Source organism: Numida meleagris, chromosome 14 (assembly GCF_002078875.1).
Source record: "Numida meleagris isolate 19003 breed g44 Domestic line chromosome 14, NumMel1.0, whole genome shotgun sequence".
In the NCBI taxonomy this organism is placed as follows: domain Eukaryota; kingdom Metazoa; phylum Chordata; class Aves; order Galliformes; family Numididae; genus Numida; species Numida meleagris.
The window spans coordinates 8,401,358-8,412,261 of NC_034422.1; the positions used below are offsets into that span (position 1 = coordinate 8,401,358).

Sequence of the window (10,904 nt, forward strand, 5' to 3'; positions counted from 1 at the left end):
GCTGTGGGGTCACAGTTATTTATTGTTAATGAAGATCCTTTTTTTTCTGTCTCAGCATGTTAAGGCTTTCATTAATGAAACTTGGCTGGAGCGACATGGATACCCTATGCATCAGGAGAACCTCTTGTTTCTGTGGTCTCTCATTGTGTCCATCCTTGGTATAGGAGGTCTCTTGGGTGCTTCAGGAAGTAGATACCTGACTGTCAAGTATGGCAAGTATGTATGTTTAAAGAGAATTTGTCAACTGAACCTTCATTTAAGGAAATTACTGTTGGGGTTTTTAAAGTTTTTAAATGTGAGAGGGATTTAAAGGTACAGTAACAGCTGTACACAGCCAGCTTGGCAGTGATACCAAGTTGCTGCTGCTTGCCTGCATCTTGTGGCACTAGCTAACCAAATATGCTTCCAGCCTGACACACGATGCAGTTACTGAGGCTGGGTTCTACTGGAAAGGTAGCTCCCAGCTGAAGGCAGAGGGGTTTCCTGGAGATGCTGCTCACAATATAGCAGCACTGAGATGCTCCTAGGTGCTACATCAATGTCACGTTGCTCCCCTTCCTAGTTTCACTCTCTCTGGTTTACTGGGAAATGAACTTTGACGTGTGACCCACAAGGGACACAGTACGAGCTGGCAGATCCTGTCCCAGAAGTCACAGTGCCCACATATGCTTTCTAGGGAATCTGGAAGTAACCTTTTATTTCCAACTGCCTTTCTCTGCCGACCATATAACAGACATCCTTGGCTCTAGTGAATTCTCCCTGTTCAGATCCTGAGCTAGCTGGATGACAATAGAATTCTGTGTAAGAGGGACACAGAGTGTCCAGAGCCAATAGTGCGGAAGGACTTATTTTGTACTGGACCGTATATGCAGAACTTGACAAAGCTAGCAAGATGATTTCACCCTACGCTCCTTTGTTCCAGGAGCTTAAATGCCATTTCTCTCCTGATCTGCAAAAATGTTTTATTTGCTTGCATTTACAGAAAAAAATGTCTCCTGTGCAACAATCTGTTAATGATAGCTGCAGCTTCTATCATGGGCTGCAGCAAAACGGCCCAGTCCTTCGAGATGATTCTCATTGGGCGCTTCCTATGTGGTGTAAGCGTAGGTAAGTGATTTCTCCCACAGGTTAAATATTACATCCTTATTCAAAATAGATAACCCTTCACCAAGAGAAAAAAAATCTTCAAGTCCGTGATCCTTTGTCAGAAGATCTTCTACATCAGCCAACAATAAGGAGTATAGTTATAAATAATTCTGCAGATAACAAATGAAATTCAGCTTTGCCAAGTGCATAAATATTCAGAGCTGCCAGAAATGTTCTGATTCAATTTAAAACTTTTCAAGTGGAGAAATAGACATAGTATTACTTTAATTTTGATGAACAGTACTCAAAACTGTATGGAATACAGTTTAAATCTAGTACTCATATGGCTTCAGAGAAAACAGACCATGCAAAGTCATGGCCATTCCATTTTGACTCTAAGCATATTTCAGGAATGTTCTACAAGGGTGTTCAGCCTGCTTCAGTTACTCCTGGCAGGTTGTCCATATGCAGAGAAAACAACTTGTGCTAGTGTCAGTATGTCTTGTATTTGTTTCCTACACAAATTGTTGTTTTTCCATTTAGTTTTGGATATTCACAAGGATGCCTTTTTTTTTTTTAACTCACTTCACTAGAAATTAGTGTCTATTTTTCAAATAACCAAGTTCTATAAATTGCTTTATTGACATACAGCTGTATTGAAGAACAACATTATTTCAAGAACTGCTCACCCATGGTCATCCTGCTATGATCTAGAACCTGCATCTTGTCTTATGTAAAGACCTAATTTGTAAAGACCTTATGTAAAGACCTTTTTATGTAAAGACCTAATTTTTCTCCTAATTTAAGGAGACTGCATACCTCCACCATTTTGCCAACACATAAAGCCAGGAGAAGAAAATGTTTTCAAACCAGATAAGAGGGGCTGTGACCATCATATAAAGAAAATACCCTTGTTTCTAGACTCGTTTTCAGAATTTCTGAGTTATTAAGTACTTCACTGATAACTGGAAACATCAACTCTGCTTGAAATCATCAAAATTACTGTTGTACATTGGAAAAGAAATACTTGCATCTTCTCTCAAATCATGTACAAACCAACACTGAAGCACCACATACTTAAACTCACTATGGTTCTATCATACCAGCTCTTCTATAACATCATGTCAAAAAGGGCTGAGATTATGTACATAAACTACAAGCAAATCAAACATTACTTCTTGATGTTTAGTTACTCAGCTTTTGCATATTCTTCTTTAAAATATACTAAAACTCAAAAGAGACACCATGATGAGGCAACACCCCACAGGTGTACAGTTCTTAAGATCAGGAAACTGCACTGTGCAAAGAGGACAGGAACCACTTCTGTAGAGAGGGTTAGAAAGCCTACTACTGAAAAATCTCATACCTAGGTTGAGGTATGAGAAACAATATGGTGCACGAGGCAGCTATATTCTGCGCTGCTTAATTATTTACATTCATTTTTATTTCCCATGGTTATGAATGTCTTCTTCTTCTCTCCCATAATTTCCTCCTCACCTCAAGGCTTTTCTACTCCTCTGCATCATCAGTATGTTGGGGAAATTTCCCCTAGGAAGCTACGTGGATTTGCAAACTCTACTGCCTCTTTCTTTTGGTCACTGGGAAAAGCCGTAGGGCAAATTGCAGGACAAAGGTATAGTACAACTGATTTGCGACCCAGTTCATATCTGGATCCCCTCTATCTTTTGCTTCTTCTGCTGCTTTTCCATCCATTTCTTTCTCTTCTCAAAAACCAATGCAATGAACTTTTATTCTACACACACTTGTTTTATCCCTGCCAGGGAGCTGCTGGGCAGCCAGTCCTGGTGGCCCATGCTGATGGCCTCCTGTGGAATTCCTGCACTGGTCCAGCTGCTCACTCTGCCCTTCTTCCCCGAGTCCCCGCCATATCTCCTCATGCATAAAGGAGACCAGGAAGGATGCAAGAAAGGTAACTGAGCGCTCTGGGTTCTTGTTCCATACTTGGCTTTCAGTTGGTTTGTGAGTTTTCTTTCTCAATGTGGAAGTTTCTCCCTGCTCATTTCTGAGACGACTCTGAATACCCACTAAGTACATTGTTGTTGTAATCCTCACATAGAACACGAAAACTACTCCTGTATTACAAAATATTTTATATTCAGCTGAGCAGCATAATGATAGATGATAAATGTTAAACGACTGATAATTGATAAATGATAAATGGCTGTTTGCTCTGCAAGGCTCCACAAGGCACCATTCAACTCTAGGTTGTTGGCTGTGTACCAAGCTTATACCCCAAGAGAATGAGGAAGGGAGAAATGCGGGCCCATGGGCAGGGAGGAAGTCACTGTGCACCTCACTAAGCCCCTCTCAGAACAAGTCCCTCTGTGCAAGAGGGGACAGGGCTCTGGAACACACCGTAGGACATCTTTGCCTCACACTGCAGATACAGCCCATGCATGCTGTTCTGACAGACATATGCATCACCCACTTAAACTCCTCAGTCACCAAACAAAAGAGACAAATTAACATGGTAGGTCTCACTCTCCTTCTCCTCTACAGCCATAAGGCAGCTTTGGGGTGAAGGCCATCACCAAGCAGAGATTGATGACATCATGAAAGAGAAGGCAACAATGAAAAACATCAAGATCTTGAGTGTCCTGGAGCTAATGAAAGATCCAGCTACCCGCTGGCAGCTGTACATGATAATTATTCTGACCGCCTCAATTCAGCTATGTGGCATCAATGCAGTTGAGTGCATTTCCCCCTTGTAGTCTCAAAACATTTACAGCAGCCATAAAGGAGATATCATGGCTCTCAGGAGCTCCCCTCATTTTTCCCAGGTTTCTCAGCCCACTATTTGCTATCTGCCAGCCCTTCTACACAGCAGCAGCAGCCTGCAGAGCTTGGCCAGGCTCTCCATATGACGTATTCTTGCCCAGCTCTTGGTCACTTCTGGAGTTACCATCCTCTGTACTTAGGATTATTTATCAGCCATTTTTGGCAGCTGCTATGAGGCCCCAGAATCTGTTCCTACAAACAAGCCCCCTCTCTCTTGGCAAAATCTACAGCACAATTTTATGTTACTGTTCCCATGTGTCAGCATTCTAAGGAGTACACTTATGTTGGGATGGCAATATGCTCACTTTACCTTTGAAGCATTAGAGCATGCTCACAGTTCTGGCAGCTTCTGCAGTCCCCCTGTCTTCTTCAGAAAAGAACTTTTCTTTTTTTTTCATTTTGAATTCACAGCTTTGCAATTGCCTGCATGCTTCTTCCATGTCTAACTTCACGCTGCAGCAACATCTGTGAAGGAAACACATAGCTGAGTCTAACACAGTTCAAACTGAAATCTTCATCATGGCAGCAAATCTCCAAATAGAGCAGAGATACTTTAAAAGAAAAGATGTTTGTTTCACTTCCTCATGATTCCATAACCCATGCTCTTCTTTCTTGGGGAACAAGAGTATATCCTACAACATTGTTCTTGGATGGGCTCCAAAAGTGAAAATATAACTGGCTGTTTATGAAAGCACCTAAATGAGGTCTATGCAAACCTAACTACACTACAGCAGCTGGAGATTTGTTTATCACAGAACTTTATCTTTCATCAAATTAATTAATTTAATAATGTTTTACAATGTTTTTGTCTGCCAATAAAGTGAATACTACCAGAAAGAGTGCAGAACTCTTGCTCAAAAGCTGAGCTGCACGCTCCTTGGTTGCCAGCTCCTATCCAGGTCAGTGTCACACAGACGTGGGTAAGAAATGATATGCTTTCTTCTCTTATTATTTTGTGTTTGTTTTTTTCCCCCCAGATTTATTTTTATACTTTTGAAGTCCTCCAGGCAGCTGGCTTTGATGAAAGAATGGTCTACTATATGACCCTGTCTCTTGGACTTGCAGAACTCTTAGCCACTGTAGTCTGTGTAAGTCATGTTACTATGGGAATGCGTCACTGTTTGCTTTTCTGGCACTGACACCAGCTGTGGTTTCTGTCCCTCAGAGCTCCATCATTGAGCGACTGGGCAGGAAAACGCTCCTAAGAGGAGGCTACTGCATCATGGGTTCACTGCTAGCTGCTATCACAGTGACCCTCTCCCTACAGGTTAGGAAACTCTTCTCCTGGTAGATGTCTTTCCATTACCTATTCTATTCTAACCTCTGCTCATAGGCAGGAATGCGTTTCTGAGAAAGGAAAGTGAAGCTTAGAAGTGCTCAAATAACCCTCTGGGACAGGTGAATGGAATAGCCTAAAGACGAAGTTTGTCTGCAGACAGGACTAATCCTTCTCTCAGCAAGTACTCTCTCCACTCCTGCCTCCCTTTAAGCAAGATCACAGCAAGGAGCTCATAAAGCACAGACAAAGTAGCCTTGATTCCTGATACTGTCAGGCTGCAAGCACTGAACACTGGCCAGCACAGATCAAAAGGCAGTCAGGAAAATTCTCCTTTCTAATTATACATTTCTTAATAAGTAAGTAACAACTGAAAAAAACGGACTCTTTGAAGTTCAACTTTGCTGCAGATATCCCTGAGAATGCACATATTTGTTCACGGACTGCAGAGCAGTTCAATTCTTTATTACCGTCTCAGGGCTGTAACTTCTGCAGAAACAGTTCTCTTGGTTACCAGCATGCATCTAAGAGCTGTTCAGTAGATACTACTGCAAAATTAACGTTGAAGCAAGGTGGCAGCAAACTTCCATTTCTGTTTCAGTCATGAAGGATCTCGGATAGAGGAGAGAGATCTTTTCCTAAAGCATTGTGTCCTATGTCTTCTTGACTAAGATCTAGGAAAGTTCCTTTTCAGTAGAAATTATTATAGCTACTACCCTGTCAAAAGCAAAGATATGACATGGCCTTCCCATATCTCTAAGGGTTAGGGGAAGCACTGTGGGATGAAGGAGAAAGGACAGGGTGGAAAAGTACTATTCAGACATCCTTTAACTGAGGGCATCTAAGCTTGACAGCTGCTCTGCACCAGCAAACCTGCTTCTCTGCACACCTAACAAAAATGTCACGGCTCTGTCCATCGGAAGAAGCACTCACATTTCTCTGCCAGTTCTCACACACTGCATGTTTTTTCTTTAAGTGACAGTGTCGGAAAACTTTTCTCACCTCCAATTATGCACAGGTTTCACCCAGAAATTGTTTTTTCCTTTGTTTCATTTTGTTTCCCCAGGATTGGTATTTCTGGATGCCGTACTGCAGCCTGTGTCTGATTATCTTATTTGTAGTTGTCTTTGGACTTGGGCCAGGTGAGTACTTCATTCAAAAGAAGTAAAGGGATCAAGTCATGTCACTTTACAAATACAGCTGGGAAAATATGGCATTATATATAGTATATAGCATGTCACAAAAGCAAGTTCATTGAACCTAACCCTATAGTCGTGTAAGCATCGTGGGTTCAATCAGTGGCCAGAAACCTCAATGCCATCAGGTTTGGGTTTTTCTAATGAGAGACTGATGAAAGGAGAGAGCAAAAAGTATTCATCAGAAAATCACAAAGAAACAAAGAGAAAGCAGATGAGTAAAAGAATTTTTAGAAATACTAAAAGAAAAAACAGAAAAAGAAAAGCAAAGATACTTTAAAATTCATTGTCATATACTTTCACATTGTATCCCACATAAACAGCAGCGTAGACGACCTACTTTGCAGTAACTCTTTTCCTAGCATATACTACCTACTCCCTGTGGACTTAAAAAGTTTATTTATTTTTAAAATATTTGCCTTCTCACATGGTAGGTGAAATTATTTTCCTATCTCAAAGCTGTCAAAGTTCTGTGATTTCAAGACCATAACTGAAATGCCCAGGAAGTGAATCTGGAAAGACTACCCATCAGTGATCTAGCAATATCATACTGGGAATTCTTGCTCGTAGAAATAATTGTTATTTCACACTTACGGAGCTTTTTCAATGAGAAGATGTCAGATTTTTTGAAACGTTAACTACTTCATTCTTTAATCTCCCCAATAAATTTGTTTGAATAAATTAATATTTAAATAAAGTGATGTCTAACAGTCTATAAGATGCCACAAACACTTTCTTTTCTAAAAGACAGTGATGTACTCAAGTCTTTTGAATGCCAGCCAACAATAGTAGCATCTGTTTGCTGACTCTGTAGCATTTAACCCAAATCTTCAAATCAAACACGCTGACAAGTGATCCTTACTCCTCTTTCTTTTTAGGTGGTGCCACAGTTTCCACGAGGGCTGAAATTTTCAAGCTGTCGTGCAGACCACCCGCCTTTGTGATCAGTTCAGTTTTCAACTGGCTGGGCATCTTTGTGATCGGAACAAGCTTCCCGTTCATCGTGGTGAGTGACTTACCCCAGGGCGCTCCCCAGCCGTGCCATGCTCCAGAGCTGCCCACGGGAGTAGGAAGAAGAGCAGCAGGAGACGTCCCAAGAAAGTGACAAACAAAAGATATGCTCATCTTGCTCTCTTTCTCATTCTGCTCTTCCCTGCAGGAAGGACTCAAGCACTTCTGTTTCCTCATCTTTATAGGGGTACTTTTCACTTCAGCAACGGTTATCCACCTGTTCCTTCCAGAAACAAAAGGGAAGTCAATTGTGGAAATAACAGAAGAGTTTGATAAGCTAAACTTCAAAAAGAAGCACGTTCCAGCAACTCCAAAGCATGTCATGGAGGATGGCTACACCTTCTGCACCAGGCTGTGACTGGCTGATAGAGAGGTGGCAAGCATTCTTAAAAGGAAGAAGGAAAAGATATTTGTTGTTTTCTGGCTAGCAAGTTGGTCAAATGGACCATCAGCTTTCATTATCCATCACCTACAAGGTTTTTTTGTTGCCAAAACAGCATGGTTCTCAAGCACTCCACTCTGGGCAGCTTAGAAAAGGGATGATGCCTGATATTAGCGGAATAGACTTGTCTGACTCATGCACATCTTGGCTCAACTAGCTGATGTGTAAATCTCTTCTATAATAGAGCAATTCATACACACTGAAACTACATGTAGAATTTCTAAACACTCTGCTGACCGCAGAGAAAAGGACGACTTACGATCCCTTCTCTCTGTGATTCATGAGTTTGTATTTACAACTCTGAAATAGCAATAGTAAAGTTCTTGGCTTGCTACCTCTGGCTAGATTTCAATTCATGACAGATTAAGGAAAAAGAAATAACAGAATAGGAGAGAAATTCTTTGTTTCTTTAGACTGAACATCTTTCCAGATTCCTGTACTCAATGCCACAATTTTATTCTGTTATCAGACTTTCATTCTAGTTTATCAAAATTCAGCACTTTGGGATTTGAAGCTTTCGATATCAGCAGCTCTCCTTGCTAAGTACTGCATTTAATTATTTTAGTATTTTATGTTAAAAAAAGAAAGAAAGAAAATCAATCATTTGATTCTAAGATCAGATTTATTCATGAAATGAATAAAGAACGAGTAAAAAACTCCTATGCACCTTTACTTGTTTCAGTGGCAATATAGCTAACGAAGTCACAGATGGAAACCAGTCACCAGCAAACAGAAGCACTGGGAGTGCTTTCAGATACCCGGTGCTATCAGCCCATCAGCATCATCACCTTAAGCCTGTAGCTTCCCCTCCAGGATCAGAGTGCCCACAACTACTGTGTGGGCAGTGAAACACATAACAATATACAGTGGAGTGCAATATACAAAGTAAAATCTAAACACTAGACGTACATAGTACAATAAATGTTCCTTTTCATCTCTGATACTGCTTTGACTGGTATATTTACTTCAACTCCAATGAGGCTATTCAAAATATGAATTCTGTTAACCGGAAATGTTAAACCTAATAAAAATAGCAGATAAGCTTATAATAAAACTTCTGGCCTCCACAAGTGTTTCTTTCCAAACACTGGGACGTCCCTCAGGAACAGATGACTAGAAAAAATGTTACTGGTGTGCACATACCTCCATGATCGGGATTTTTCATTATTTCTGTCTTTCATATTGAAGAACACTTAATACCTCTCACTAAAAGATAATCTAAGAAACACAGAGTCAGAAAAGCCCAAAAATTTTGCAGTGTTCTGTATTTGTGTATATATGACCAGGCTGGATGGAGTCGAGAGCAACCTGGTCTGGTGGGAGGTGTCCCTGCCTATAGCAAGGGGGCTGGAACTAGATGACCTTAAGGGTCCCTTCCAAGCCAAACCATTCTAAGATTCTATGATTCTATGTATAACAACTTAAGAAGAAACTACTAGTCATTTGGAGACAACATAGAAAGAAAATCTTTCCTTGTAGAAATCTCAACTTTTGGTAAAACAGAATTATCTAACCAGTCCATCTACAGGAATACATCTTTCATTCCATTGCAACAATACCCCAAATCTTTGGAAACAAAAGCAGTGTTATCGTGTAGCATTGCTGGATTAACTCTCCAGCGAGCCATTCCTCTGATCTCAGTTATTCATTAGATGTTATTAAGAAAGTCTTCTCCATATGATCCTTACCAGGAAGTGAGCTGATGCCCTATGGAACATTAATGTGACAACGAAGTGGAACAGCTATTTGGAGCACAAGTCAACCTTTGCCTGCGCTCAGTGGAGCGAGAGCTGTATTCTGGTAACAGCCTGGGCAAGGAATGAAAAAGCAAAAATGTATAGTTCAAATACAGAGCTGGAGTATCTGCAATGATTGATAGCACATAAGATATTGACTAGGTATACTGGCACTTCTGCTCACTTATTTAAGTCTTAGCAATCCAGATCTTCCTCCATGTTTTGGGGTCAGAAGGAATAAAAGTTGCCAAAAGCCTCCTAAACATACCTCCCAGTTATCTGAAAAGGAATGACTGCAGCCTATCAGTGATACTTCAGAGTACTGTGTAAGTCCATCCCAGAGTGCCAGGTGTGCCAGAGACAAAGAGGTGAACCATTCAGAAGTTTCAGGAGCACCACATATACCCATTCAAAGACATCAGCTGATATGTAAGGATTGTTTCAAATACTGGCTCTAACTGAGGCAGACACAAAAAACTTCAAAACTGGATCAGAGAACTGCTGCTACATAGCCACTAAAACCAAACCTGGGCTAGTTAGACTTTATTTAACAAGGCTTAGGACAGCTTTGCATGTGTGTGCCTCGCATGACTGTAACGTTGTGTTTTTCCCAGTGCCACCTAAGCAAGGCAGATACTGGCAGCTAGAACAGCACTTCTTTCCTTTGGCAGATGCAGTGTGTCGTTTCAACTTTGCATGACTTTCCAGAAAAATAAATTAATTCCTAGCATCAAAGGGATGGTCTCACTTGTGTTCTAACAGCAGTTTCACTGCTCGAGAGCCTAATCAGAAAACAAAACAAAACAAAACGACACCATGTATACAAGCTTACATCAAATACAAAGACAATTTCATCATTAGAACAACATAAAGGCTGTAAAAATGGCCAGGTGGTACCATGTGCTGCAATTCAGATGTCAGCTGGAGAGTTTGTGAACATTCTTTGCAGGTGATGTATTTTCTAGTGTGACTATTTGCATACAATCATTTCTTTCTGATTTCTTCATCTTCTTCAACTGAAGGGTAAAATGTAAATGATATCTAAGCCATTTACCAGCTTAACACATACAAAACCATTTTAACCATGGAATAAATCAGATTAAAGACTGAAAACATTCTGTCTGATGTAAGAGACAACACTGCAGCTCTGGAGGTTACTAGACTGATGCTGGATCTTCCTTTCCCAGAAAAGAAAAATCAGCTACTCCTAACTATTCAGCTGCTCAAGCCCAATGTGCCACTGTAGAATTGTTATGCTCTTTCCAAAAGCCCTGTAGTTCACTATCCAAGCCCCATGTAAAATTCCCAACAGATAACACTGCCTCTATGTTTCTTAGTTTCTCCTGAAAACTAAGCAA

The 10,904-nt window shown here is 40.7% G+C and overlaps 1 protein-coding gene across 1 annotated transcript in view; it reads left to right on the plus strand.

Annotated features, from left to right (window-relative positions):
- Positions 1–8,252, plus strand: part of LOC110406495 (solute carrier family 2, facilitated glucose transporter member 11-like) — a 9,427-nt gene extending 1,175 nt beyond the window's left edge. The window contains exons 3-12 of the mRNA XM_021413071.1: positions 56–216; positions 983–1,107; positions 2,590–2,719; positions 2,868–3,016; positions 3,607–3,794; positions 4,863–4,973; positions 5,051–5,152; positions 6,228–6,303; positions 7,236–7,363; positions 7,517–8,252. Of these exons, the coding sequence (XP_021268746.1) occupies positions 56–216; positions 983–1,107; positions 2,590–2,719; positions 2,868–3,016; positions 3,607–3,794; positions 4,863–4,973; positions 5,051–5,152; positions 6,228–6,303; positions 7,236–7,363; positions 7,517–7,726 (1,380 nt within the window). The 3' untranslated portion in view covers positions 7,727–8,252. The remainder of the gene's footprint in view (positions 1–55; positions 217–982; positions 1,108–2,589; positions 2,720–2,867; positions 3,017–3,606; positions 3,795–4,862; positions 4,974–5,050; positions 5,153–6,227; positions 6,304–7,235; positions 7,364–7,516) is intronic.